The sequence below is a fragment of the Eublepharis macularius genome, chromosome 5 (genome assembly GCF_028583425.1).
Source record: "Eublepharis macularius isolate TG4126 chromosome 5, MPM_Emac_v1.0, whole genome shotgun sequence".
Taxonomy (NCBI): Eukaryota; Metazoa; Chordata; class Lepidosauria; order Squamata; family Eublepharidae; genus Eublepharis; species Eublepharis macularius.
The window spans coordinates 96,468,684-96,482,686 of record NC_072794.1 but is presented as its reverse complement, the minus strand read 5'-3'; the positions used below and the strand labels follow the sequence as shown (position 1 = coordinate 96,482,686).

The window sequence follows — 14,003 nt, the reverse complement described above, 5'->3', positions numbered from 1 at the left end:
ATGTTTTGACAGATCATATTTATGGGATGATGGAACAGCAATCCTATGAGATCTGTTGTTAAGAGATTCAGTGTGCTGCCGTTGAGCTTTATGGTCCTGGGTAGCCTGGGTCTAGCCTGTCTCAAGGAATGTTTCTGCCCCTAAATGCTGTGAGTGTCTGTGTGTCTGTGTATCAAGGACAGTAGCATCATTTACAGGAGTATCTTCTTTGTGAAAGGAGCATTGCCTGGTTCAGTAGAATTCTTTGCCTAAGGTAGTTTAGGTAAAAAAGGTAGTTTGCCTTGGATAAAATCTGATAGCTTTTAGACAGGCAGGTAAAGCTTTTCCTCTTTAGAAGAGGTTTTGATTTTTCAGTGGTCTTAGGAAACCTATCACTGTCTTGAGCCACTTCATACATATGAATTCATCAGTAATTAAAGATCCATTGGTGTCTCCCATTAATCTTTAATGTACATTCACACAAAGTGCAGCTGCAAGATGCCTGTCAGGGGTCAGCCACTTAGAATATATCACTGTAGTGCTATGTCAATTGTACTGGTTACCTGTTTATTTCTGTTCCCAATTATTACCTTCATGGCCTAGGGCTTTCATACTTACCAAACTATCACCTGGTATACTCCCATGCACCAGTTATACTGCTTAAACAGTCTTCTCTTTGTGATACACTTCTTGAACTATCTCTACAGCAATGGCTAGGTCATGAGCTTTCTTGGTGTGTGGCTCCAATTCTCTGGAATGGTCTGCCAGAGTGGGTACAGAGTGTACTTTCATGGGCTACATTTAGGAAGGTGTGCAAGATGGTTCTGTTTTAAAGGGCATTTGTAGGATGATGAACTATCTCCGCAGCTTTAGCTGTGTGTGTATTTTACCTATTGACTTTTTTGTTTTGTGTCCTTGCACTCTGTAATTGCACTGTTAGCCATTGTGAGTCTAAGGAAATAAATAAACAATCAGCTCTTGGTTGGCTCAGTTTCTAAGCTGTATATTGAGCCAGACATATGGCAGTTGAGTGGTTAAGAAAAATTTCTACAATAAACTCTTATTTGAATTTTTAACTTTATCTCCCATAAGAACTTTCATTGTATGGCAGTGAGAGCTATAACTAACAGAATTTCAACAAGTATTTTGACAATTAAATAGTATAACACTATAGTTTGCCTTTTTACGATACTTCTCTTAAATTGGAATTAAGTACTGGAGTTTCCTCTTTTTTCTAGTCTTCTGATAACATCAATGGGTCATATCAAGCTAACGGATTTTGGCCTTTCTAAAATTGGCTTAATGAGTTTGACAACAAACCTGTATGAGGGACATATTGAGAAAGATACTAGAGAATTCTTGGATAAGCAGGTGAGCTGAAATTACCTTTGATCTTATGTCTTTACATGGACATTTTCTTTGTGGTGGAAAAAACTACTTCAATGATGAAAGTTCAGAATTTAATTTTATCTCTTTGAAGTCTTCTCTAGAAAAAGGGGGCAATTCATATAACTCCTGAATAAGTGTTCTGTGAGATTTTCAGAGTAAGAGTCTCATTTCCTGGGATATTTCCTTGAAATAAATGTAGATTAGTGAAGATTGCCATGCACTATGAAAAAATACAATGCTTTTAAATAAAGGGCTTCTGTATTACATTTTTTTTTCCTATTCAGGTGTGTGGGACTCCAGAATACATTGCCCCAGAAGTGATCTTGAGGCAGGGTTATGGCAAGCCTGTGGACTGGTGGGCCATGGGAGTTATCCTGTATGAGTTTCTAGTTGGCTGTGTTCCTTTTTTTGGTGACACACCAGAAGAGTTATTTGGGCAAGTTATCAGTGGTATGTATCTTTCCTTGTCATCAGCAAGTTTTGTCTGTCAAAAGGCTCCATGACCATTCAGTTAATTAGTTCTCAAGATGACATTAAAAAATACATGATACAAATACAATGCAGAATGAATTGAACTTAGATGCATGTGGATCTTAGAAGTCATGATAAAGTGTTTTGACATTGTTCTGAAACTGTAAGGACTCTTTCTTCCTTTATAGGGATCATATGGCAATGTGAGGCAGTACTCTTTAGGTGGCCTTTTACCTGACTTAGTTTTAAATGTCAGTTGTCACTATATGTTGTGATGTTGTTTAATTTAAATGGGTATTCTGATTAGTTATAAATTGTTTGATTTTAGCTATATTGGAAACCACTTTAAGCATAATGGAAATGTGCTTCTCTTAATGTTTGCAAGGCAAGTAGTGCCTGTATTGGACCTGATGTGAGAGTATCCTGCAAGCTAGGTACACTTGCAAGATTAACTCATCCCTCCCATAACAGAAAAGATTGTAGTAGGATCAAACCAAAATCAAATCTAGTTTAGCATTATGGGTTGTATCCAGACTAAATTTTCTAATAGTAGAATTGAACATACCTACCGCCGCCTCTCCCACCACAGCCCATTGATCTCCACAATACAGTATTCCTGGGAGGAACCTAAGGAATGACTTAAAGCTGGTCTGCAGTGGGAAGGAGAAATCCAGAGGACTGAATCCAAATTAAATTTCCAATTCAGTCTTGATCCTACCCTCTGATTCCAGTAGTGGATATCCAGATATTTCTATGGCATCCCCAAGTAGGGTGTGAAAGAAACAGGTCTCCTCTGATGTCTCCCCCCCCCCCCGAAACCTATGTCCAAAGACAATACTGCTGCTCATGATTTATCCTCTGCGAATGTATCTAAGCCCCCTAAGCTAGAGACTATAGCCAGATCTTGTGATCTCAGATTCTGAATATTGTGTGAAGAAATATTTTTTGTGTCTCTTGATTCTACCACCAGCCAGTTTCCTTTGATGAAACCAAGTTACAGGTAGCATTCAGGTCATGAAGCCAACTTGTTACTGTCCTTGTACCACAGGTCTTGGTATAGTATGCAGTGAACAAACCCTGGTTTTAAACTAACTCACATTTTCCTCTGCCATATGAGTGTAGGAAGGTTGATTAATGGGGATAATTTCCCCCTTACAACATGGGATACTAAGTAAGGAATAAACTCTTGTTTAGAATCCTGGCTCGTATTGGGAAAGCTAACTCATTAATTCTCACACCTACATTGTTATGTCATAGGTAAAAAAGCTCATTTTAAACCAGATTCTTTCGTTGTGCTCTGTACCACGAGTGAGGAATGCATGCAAGTACTAGAAACAAGCCAGGTTTTTGCTTAATTGCTTACATGGATTTTAGTCCCGAAACCCTTCAGGTATATCTTTTAGAGGATAGCCAGAGAACTGTATCTTACGCAGTTGCAAAAATTCTATGTGATAGCACTCAGAAAGCAGCATCATTTGACCAAGGAAACGTCAATTGCTGGGAAGTGAATTAACGAAGTGAGTGAGTTTTTACTGTTAGATATATAAACACATATATGATTTTATCTTTTATGTATTTACCCATTTTAAGTATTTAAAAACTCTTCTTTTTATCTGTATTTTACTTGGCTGGTCTTGTGACCGTAATAAACCCTTTGATTGATTGATTGCTTAATTGCTTATATGTGTCCAAATAAAAGCCAATTCTTGTAGTCCACTTATTAAGAAATAGGGTTGGGTTATAAAAATCTCTTGATTTGAAATGTTTTGATCTCTGCTAAACTTGGGAACCCTAAGTTGGGTGGAAAGGCAGTGTACAAATGTTTTAAGTAAATGAATAAATAACTGTTTTAACCGTTATGGGAAATCATCTTCTTCATCAACCATCATGAAATAGCTAATTAAAGCTGTAGATATTACATAGATGGGCAGAGTAACTGACATGGGCTATGATAATAACAACAACAACAACATTCAATTTATATACCGCCATTCAGGATGACTTAACACCCACTCAGAGCGGTTTACAAAGTATGTTATTATTATCCCCACAACAAAACACCCTGTGAGGTGGGTGGGGCTGAGAGAGCTCCAGAGAACCGTGACTAGCCCAAGATCACCCAGCTGGCTTCAAGTGGAGGAGTGAGGAATCAAACCAGGTTCTCCAGATTAGAGTCCTGCACTCTTAACCACTATACCAAATGCAGAATAAAGACCACATTATTTCCAGTGTTAGTGAAAAGAATAGTTTATTTATTTAAAATATTTTTGTGCCACCTTTCCACCCAAATACGGTCCCCAAGGCAGCAACCAAAAAACAGTAAAACTTTGACTTTAAAGCAGAATTTAAAATAATATATAACAGTAAAACTTATTAACATTAAAACAGAATTTAAAATAATATATAAAATAATTAAATAAAAACAAACACACAACACCAAAACGGAGGAGGGAAGGCCAATAACAGTTATTGGGCATATGGCAAACAAAAATGTCTTCACCAGCTTATGGAAGACAGTGAGAGAGAGAGAGAGAGAGAGAGATGGAGTTCCAGAGTTTTGGTGCTGTGACTGAAATGGTCCTTTATCAAGGTTGCCACCTTGCTGGCCACAAGTTGTATAGGACTTTAAAGGTAAATACTAGCACTTTGAATTGAATCTGGAAGCAAACTGGAAGCCAATGTAGATAAAACTTCAGTTAACATTCCGGCCACAGCATTCTGGACAACTGTTGCTTCTGAATGGTTTTCAAGGACAGGCCAACACAGAGTGTGTTGCAGTAATCTAATCTTGATATTACCAGAGCATGTATCCCAGTGGCAGGGAGTTTATCCCCCAGGAAGGGCCACTGTTGGCTCATCAGCTGGAGCTGATGAAAGGCACCCCTGGGTACCACTGCCACCTGTTGGCATGGGTCCAGTAGCATCCCCCCCCCCCCCCCAATCTATGAACCTCCTTCTTTAAGGGAATGCAATCCCATCCAGAACAGAAGTTATCTTATTTCCTAGGTCAAACCTTTCCCCTCACCAGTAGCTCCTCCATTTTGTTGGGATTAATTTTCAGTTTGTTAGTTGTCATCTATTCCAAAACTGCCTCCAGACACTTGTCCACAGTTTCCACAGCCTCCCATGGATTTGTTGGAAGTGCAGAATAGAGCTGAGCATCTTCTGCATGTTGGTGGCAATTCAGCCCAAATCTCTGGGTGACCTATGCCAGCAGTTTTACATAGAGGTTGAAAAGAGTGGGAGACAAGATGGAACTTTGTGGAACCCCATAGGCCTGAGGTCAAGGGGCAGAGCAGCAGTCTCACAGCACCACATTCTGAAACCTACCTTCAAAGGAGGACTGGAACCATCACAGAAGAGTGTCTCCTGTCCCAAGCCTGAAAGGCTGTCCAGAGGGATACCACGATCAATGGTATAAAAAGCTGTTGATAGGTCCAAGGGAATTAATAGGGTCACATTCCCCCTATCCATCTTCCGGTTCAGATCATCCACCAGGGCAATCAAGTCCATTTCAGTCACATCACCAGGCCTGAAACCAGATTGGAATGGATCCAAACAATCAACTTATTCCGGGAATACCTGAAGTTGCCTAGCCATTTAGGCAAAGTAAAACAGTTAAAATATATATGCTGTATTAACTTGTGTATTGATCTTGAAATGGAAATGGTGCTATAGTGATAGATTCCAAAGAATCATCACCTAATGTTGACTTTGTAAAGGTAAAGAATGAAAGGGAGAGGTGGTTAAGTTCCTTAATAGCTAAGGAAAGGAATGGTGAACCAGAGGAAATGGGCAGCTTGTCTGTGTTTTAAACACATGAGCAGAGGGGCTTATAATACTGCCATATTCATAAGCCTTAATATCGAGAGGGCAAGTATGATCACTTACAATTGGGGGGCTTAAAATAGTTTAGTTTCGTAGCCTGTGGTCTTTAAATGGGGGTTCTCTTAGTTTCTTATACATTTCCATGTTGGAAACTCATTCTGACAGTTAGGGAGTATTAACAACTTAGAATATAAGCATGTTCTAATGTTACTATCTACTAACTTTTACCCCAAAATATATCAGACAGTTACACTTTTCACTCAGTGTATGGATCCAACCTAACTTGTATCTAGCAAGATGGTTTAGTTGTAATCCATACTTTGTATTTTTGCAGTGTACATGTGGAGAAAAACATAGAACTATCTACCACATATTTTACAAAATGGAACTATATATAATTGCTTAATGTGAACCAACTTCTCATTAAATATGTGATACTAATATTAGTAGTAGATCTAAGTAAAATAAGTACTTGTATTTTATAAAACAAAAATGGGGACAACAGCAATTTCACTGTAAGCTGTAATGTAATAGATAATATAGTAGATATGATAATAGATCCATTCCATGAACATAGAAAAATGATTAACCCCGTTAAAAATAATTTCATAGTGGAGGAGAAAACAATATGGTTACTTAGCAGATATATCATGTGCTATGATAATACTTTAGTAGATTTACTGTCCTTGAATAGGTAATCAATTTTTTAACATGAGAGATCTTCAATACCATTCAGTATATTTTTTCTTAACCTCATCAATATGATTTCTATAGATGTAATTGTCTGGCCAGAAGGAGATGAAGCTTTACCACCAGATGCACAAGACCTCATTGGTAAACTTCTCTACCAAAACCCTCTGGAAAGATTGGGAACAGGTACAAATTGATCCTTATAAAAAATAGTTGCTAGAAATGTTGCATCATAATGAAAAGTTGTAAAGAAAAAAAGATGCTCATCATGGGGAATAATGTGTGTGAACCTTCTCAGTGAATGTGTTCATTCTTTCTTTGGTATGATGGTGATAAACAGTATAAAAAGCTTTATAATAGAAAGATGTCGTTATATGTGAGAAATAGGACGGCTGAATGTATGATATATTGCATTCCTTAATTTGCTACATTTATCAAAACATTGCAGCTCCTAGTGTTCTTTTGACAAATAAAGCAGCCTCTCTCTGACACTCTATCCTTCAGTGGACACTTGAGTGAAAGCCTTTTGCACTCTGAAATATTGGTTTATTCAGATATTTGAGATGTGAACTCTATTTGAGCTTAGCGATATCCTCTGTTGTGTGCAGGAAACGTGAAAAATATTTTCAATTTTAATTACTTACAATACTTGTTAGTACCTCAGATTTGATGTGATTATCAGAAAGTGTGTGACACTTTCTGATAATCTATGTCACTTTCTATGTTTCAGTAATTTTGTTTTTTTTATTTATAGTTATCCCTAAAGATCAGGGCAGTATGAATGTTTTGTTTTCTTTATCCTCATGTAGTCTTTGTGAAGAAACAAAACTGAGTGTTAGCTGTATTAGGATTTCAGTCTAAATCCAAGTAAATACAGTTGTTGGGCTATATTTGCTTCAGCATATTTAAAATTCTTTATTATGTCTTTTTTTCAGGTAGTGCTTTTGAGGTGAAACAACATAAGTTCTTTAAGAACTTAGACTGGAATGGATTACTGAGACAAAAAGCAGAATTTATTCCACAGCTAGAATCAGAAGATGACACAAGCTATTTTGACAGTAAGGAACAAAGCTCATGATTAATTGGAGATAATCTTAAAATAATACTATGTTCATCTGCCTGGCTTCTGTGCAGGCACACATTGGAGGTACTGTGTATACGCAGGCCAGCCACAAAAATTTCCAGAGCTTTCTAGAAGACTAGGAGCACCCCACCCTCCCTTTGGCGCTCACCTGCTTAAAAAATTACATGATCAGGAGGAGGGATGCTATTCTATCAGTTCTCTCCATGCTGCTGCAGAGAGAGTATCTCCACTGTTGGTATCTGCTTTTCCATCACCTCATTCTTGAGGCTGAGGAGAATTATTTCTTTTTAAAGTTTTTAACCCTCAATAGACATTCTAGTGAATAATACAACTACAAAAAAAGTTTCTGTCTTTCCCTTTGTCATTATGGCTCAAGGGTGGCTTCTTTAAGATACTGGAAAACACCAACCTGATTAAAGGCACCTGTTCCCTCCCTGGCATCTTTGAGTACCAAGGGCTAAGTCCAAAGGTGTGGTCTGCCAGAGCTTCCCCACAACACCTGTTCTCCAAAACTGTGGCTTTGTGCCAGCCTGATTACTTCCCAGTCACCCCTGAATACTAAGGCTAAGTCCGGATGTGTGGCCTGTCAGAGCCTCACCACAACGGCTCTTCTCCAAGGCTGTGCCTTTGTGCCAGCCTGATTGCTTTCCTAGCACCTTGAGTTCCAAGGGCTAAGTCCAGATGTGTAGCCTGTCAGAGCCTCCTCACAATGGCCCCTTCTCCAAGGCTGTGGCTTTGTGCCAGCCTGATTAAAGGTAAGTCCAGAGATGTGGCCCATCAGAACCATCTCACAATAGCTCTTTGTTGAAGTTTTCAGTGGCATGCCAGTCTGATTAAAGGCCCCTGCCCCCTTGGTTCCAAGGGGAGAAGCTTGGATATATGGCCTGAAAGAGCCCTTGATTCCAAGATGGCAAAGGCTTTGCCTGCATGTCTGCCTGGATCAAGGCCTCTCCCCTCTTTGTCTGTGTCAGCTCTGAGGGGAGACACCTGGAGGCGTAGCATAACAGATCCCTCAGCTGGAAGGCCTTTTTTCTAATTGCTTTGACTGGCTGCCAGCCTGAAGAAGTCCCTCCACTCCCTTGACTGTGTTGGCTGTGAGAGAAGACACCTAGAGGTATAAGAGGCCTGGGATCTGAGGCTGAGAGGCTTTTCCCCAAGGCCTTTGGAAACATGACTGCCTTACTCAAAGAATACCTCCTCCTTCCAGGCTGTCCGTGGTTCCAAGATGCAGTCCCTGGAGGCAGGAGTTAATTCAGCTAACACAGTGACATAGCAGCCTGGAATAGTGTAATGATTGGGGCTCCTCAGCTGTGCCTGTTTTAATAGAGAAGATAAATCTGCGCCTCTAAGTCCACTGCTTTTTGAAAGCAGGTTTTTCCTGTTGGTTCCATCTATGTCCACACTCCCTTTTTCCTACCAGAGAATGGTACTGGCTCTCCTCAAGATTCTCAATCTCATTGCAGTAAGATTCAGCAATCATTTAGGAATGTGCAGAGGGTCTCTTTTAATCAGCACAGAGTAACTTTATTCACTAGAAAAATCAAAAAGAGTCCAGTAGCACCTTTGAGACTAACCAATTTTATTGTAGCATAAGCTTTCGAGAATCAAGTTCTCTTCATCAGATGCATGATCCGAACTGGTCAAATACAGAAGAGGAGGGATGAGAGGGGAGAAAGAAGGGGACATATATCACAAGGAGACAGAATGCAATTAGCATGGAGGCAGTCAAAACATTCCTTTGCTTGGAAATGTAAACATCTCCTTTTGGTGTGCAGTCAGTTTGCCGTATTCATTTGTAGCAGTGAAAGTATCCAATTCCTATGTAGTATAAGCCTTCAATGACCACAGCTCTCCCTGCCAGCTGCATCTGACAAAGAGAACTGTGATCCCCGAAAGCCCACACCAGGCGTCACTGGGCTCCCCCAGACCACGCCTCTGTAAAGGGAATCTGTTACCTGTGATAATGTGATAACCATTCATAGTCTCTATTCAGTCCCAGCTTGACAGAGTCAAATTTGCATATGAATTCCAATTCAGCAGCCTCCCGTTGGATTTTGTTTTTGAAAGGTTTCTGTTGAACCACAGCGACCTTTAAGTCTTTGGTGGAATGTCCTGGTAGATTGAAGTGTTCTCCCACTGGTTTTTGGACGTTTCCATTTCTAATGTCAGATTTGTGTCCATTTATTCTTTTGCGTAGAGGTTGGCTGGTTTGTCCAATGTACAGAGCAGAAGGACATTGTTGGCACATGAGGGCATATATCAGATTGGAGGATGAGCAGCTGTAAGAGCCAGAGACAGTGTAGTCGATGCCATTGGGTCCTGTAATTGTATTCCCTGGGTAGATATAGGGGCAGAGCTGGCATCTGGGTCTGTTGCAGGGCCTGGTACCTGTGCTGGTGACTCTGCTGGCCGATTCATGATTGTAAGTGAGAAGTTGTTTAAGATTGGGGGGCTGTCTGTAGGCAAGGAAAGGTCTTCCACCCAGGACTTCTGAGAGAGAGGTATCATTTTCCAGGATGGGTTGTAGCTCACTGATGATACGTTGGATGGGTTTGAGCTGGGAGCTATAGGTGACAACCAGTGGTGTTCTGTTGTTAGTTCCTTTAGGTTTGTCCTGGAGCAGACCGTTTCTGGGTACTAGTCTGGCCCTGTTGATTTGTTTCTTCACTTCATTTGGTGGGTACTGTAGTCTCAAAAATGCTTGTTGTAAATCTCTTAAGTGTGAGTCTCGGTCGAGAGCATTGGAGCAGATACGGTTGTAACGTAAGGCTTGGCTGTAGACAATAGACCGAGTCCCCTTCTTTCTCCCCTCTCATCCCTCCTCTTCTGTATTTGACCAGTTCGGATCATGCATCTGATGAAGAGAACTTGATTCTCGAAAGCTTATGCTACAATAAAATTGGTTAGTCTTAAAGGTGCTACTGGACTCTTTTTGATTTTGCTACTACAGACTAACACGGCTAACTCCTCTGGATTTATTCACTAGAATATCTTCCTTGATCCTGGCAGTGGCCATGCATGTGCCCTGCTTCTCCTCTGTCTCCTTCAGCTGGGAGACGGGGGAAGGGGTGCTCTGGGACAAGGGGCCTTTGGCTCAGATGGCCCTTGACAGGGACCGGCCCAAGGCATTCTTGGGCAGAAGCAGAACGGCCGCACACCCAATCCCAGCCCCTCCCACAGGAAGTGCGTGAAAGCAGGCAGGCGCACACATGAGTAGGAAATAGACTTTGCCTCCCCGGGCCAGAGGAGCCGCACCAGGGCCCAGCCCCACCCTCCCTGTGAGAGATTACCAAAGGCCATCCCTGGCTCTGCAAACACTGATGAGAAGAGTGGTCTGGCCTTGCAGGGGTGCGGTCCCAGTGAACCTAGGATAGCCTCTGCCACCTTGGACCCCACATACAACTGACTTCTGCCTGGCTTATCAAGTGCCAGCTGTCAGGAAATGAGAGTTCTCCTCGCCCCTGATGCACACAGGTAGTACTTGGAGTTCCACTCTACTACCTGCAGTGAATTTGAGGAGGGATCGGGGGGGGGGGGAGGCTGGAGCCTCCAAGATGCCACTGAACCCCTGCTCCTTTAGGCAGCACAGCCACACAAAGGTCTGGAGGCACCTCGCACCTCTTTGGGGCCACTCCATCCATCCCAGCACAGAGCTAGAAACCATTCGCTGGGATGTGTGAGGGCAGCCCTACAGGGAAGTGGAGGGGGGAATACTGGCATCCACAAGCAAGCAAACAGACAGGGAGGGTGTTGTTGTTCCATAGTCGAGGTGCCTTGCGCCCACCAAGGGGAAGGGGTTATTAAAACAAGCACCTGGTGACTCTGACCTGTGGCTGCACTCTCTCCCTGCCTGAAAGTGGTGCCCAGTCAAGGGAGTTTGAGCGGAGCTGTGGCATGGGCTGCTGGAAGCCCTCCCCCCATGTAACAGCTATGTCAAAACACAGCTCCTTGGGCATCCGCCTCTTTGGTGGGTATGGACCATGCCAGCTGGGGAGCCTCAACCATGGAGATGAGGCACCAGTGAGAGAAGAGGGGAAGCCGGTGTGAACAAGTAAGCAAGGCAGCCAGCTCCTCAGCGCCTTCTTACCTGTTGGTGCACTCTCGTTGCTCCTCAAGACAGGATTCAGAAGACAGGAAACTTGTAATGCAACTTGGGTGGGAGTTAGTCAATCTGGACTTTGTTTTCCTCTCGTGTGTTAATGTAAGGCATGCCTCAAAATTTGCTAAGTTCCCACTGTGCACTTTTGCCCCACCACTGTGTGCACTCTCTCCCATCTTGCACTCCAAGTCCCCAGGGAGTTCTTGGACAGAGCCTTTGGCTGTGTCCCCACTTACCTGGAGCCATGGGTGTTCCAGCTGGAGATTATGTAGGGTGGGCAGGGAACTGATTGGCTACTGGGGAGAGGGGTTGGCCACCACAGAGATGTGCGCAGATTGGTCCCTGAAGAAGCCAACATTCTGTGCTCTGCCGAGCCACTTGGGTGGGGCCAGGCATGGGGAAGGGATTTTTTCCTGTACAGTGGGTGCCTATGGGCTATGGCACCATTTTTTGTGGCATAACTTTCCACTGCTGCGGGGGGCGTTCTCAGGCCCAAAACAGCTTAGAGAGCCAACTAACTTGTACCCTCCCATCCCCCCCGGGTGCTGGTGCAGGGACTAGCACCATACTTATGCCAGCGCCCAGCCACTGCTGCAAGGCGCCACCATAGGGGATGTTGCACCAGCGTAACTCTTAGTCGTCTCTCTGTGCATTTTCTGACACACACACACCCCAGGATTGTGCTGCAAGTGTTGCAAAAATCATTTAAACAAAAAAAATCTTGAAAATGTTGTGTATGAGAACTCACCAAAGATGACAGAGGACTAACTGAAAAAGTGGTATCTCCTTCTTTTGTGTCAGCGACGTAGTGGTATAATTACTTAGAAGATAATTTGGTACCCTCTAATTGGAGTAACTGAATTTCTTCTTAGCCTTTTTAATATAATCATGGTGGTGTCCCGATTACTTGCTCCCACTGGCAGCAGGCGGGGGAAGTTCCCAAGTTGTCAAAGCAGGACAAATCACTATTCCAAGGTTCAGGTACAAGTTAGACAACACTCACAGCTTTCAGTCCAAAGGGGGTATTCCAGAATAAATTCCACAATAATAGGCTGAGGTCAGAGATGAGAGAATCAGTTCCAAACACATAGATCCTAAGGAGTTAGCCGTGTTAGTCTGTAGTAGCAAAATCAAAAAGAGTCCAAACACAAAAAAAAAAAAAGAGTTCCAAACACAAGCAGCAAGGCCACTAGTAAGCAGTCACGTTGCTTCCATGCAGCCGTTCCCTTCTCTGCTATGTTTAAGCCTCAAGATGCACAGCCACCTGCGCTGTATCATGCATCTGCCAGCCATCTCAGCCCTGCTCCTGCAAGTACTCATCATCACTGTTGATGCTGGACCAGTTCTGAGCTGCTAGCCTGGCACTGTGCCTTCTGATCTGAAGGGCTATCCTTGCCCTCCTCTGACGGTGCTCCCGAGGCTTTGGTGACGAGTGGGGAGAGCTGGCTGGTACCTGGCTCTCTGTTGCTGGCCCCGGGGTGGGAAGCTGAGGGAACGATGTGCTGGGACCTGGCTGTGGATATATGTCTGATCCTTCAGAGACTGCCTCCTCCTGCAGTGCCTCCGCCACTGGCCGTGGATCTGAGTCAGGCTCACCAGCTGCCTCTTCCTCAGAAGAGTCCTATGTGTCTCTTTGCTTTTCTGGGCTGGGCTGATATGAGGAGATTTGTTGTATTTTTTTGTTTGATTGTAGAAGTTCAAAAATTTGGGGGGTGTTTGGATCTCTTTGGGTAACCTGTGGCCAAGATGAATAAAACTTGATGGATAAAATTGGCTACTGTCTAAGAATCAAATCTAATTCTGTCTGTTTGGACTGATGATTAGCACTGATGTTCTAATATCTGTTACGAGTGGGGAGAGCTGGCTGGTACCTGGCTCTCTGTTGCTGAACACCAACTATTCCCTGTGTTGAGGTTACTTAGGCTCACATTTGTGTTCCTCTTTGCAGCACGTTCTGAGCGATACCAGCATTTAGATTCTGAGGAAGAAGAAGAAACAAATTATGATGATCATGTGGAAATTAGGCAATTTTCCTCGTGTTCACCAAGGTTTAGTAAGGTATGTGGAGCTTGCTGAGTTAATGAGATCTGAACAATGTCAAAACAGCATGAAGGACTGTGATCCTAAACTCTCATGGAGGTAACTACAGAAGTTGTTCACTTATAAATTACTGTTGTTCTCAACATCTGTGCTGTAACAGGTAAGATAAAAGGGATCACAAATCAATAAAGCTGTTAATAGTTACTTTTGGGGAAACTATTTTTAATGAGGTTGCACATATGTGTTATCATAGCTTGCATAGTCACATGTAATTAGGGTTCTACAAATTGCCAAAGGAAAGCATTGATAGTTAGGGATCTTCCCTCCCCCATGAGCCATTTTCAGTCTTAGGAAAATTTAATCCTCGAGTTGAGAGACTTGTACCTACTGTACAGCAGTACCAATCTGGTGGTTGTAATGAGA

At 42.6% G+C, this 14,003-nt stretch overlaps 1 protein-coding gene across 1 annotated transcript in view; it reads left to right on the top strand.

The window, feature by feature from the left end:
- The window catches only part of MAST2 (microtubule associated serine/threonine kinase 2), a 422,441-nt gene that overhangs the window by 357,091 nt on the left and 51,347 nt on the right, over positions 1-14,003 (top strand). Inside the window, exons 18-22 of the mRNA XM_054979860.1 lie at positions 1,218-1,350; positions 1,653-1,818; positions 6,442-6,543; positions 7,293-7,415; positions 13,489-13,598. Of these exons, the coding sequence (XP_054835835.1) occupies positions 1,218-1,350; positions 1,653-1,818; positions 6,442-6,543; positions 7,293-7,415; positions 13,489-13,598 (634 nt within the window). The remainder of the gene's footprint in view (positions 1-1,217; positions 1,351-1,652; positions 1,819-6,441; positions 6,544-7,292; positions 7,416-13,488; positions 13,599-14,003) is intronic.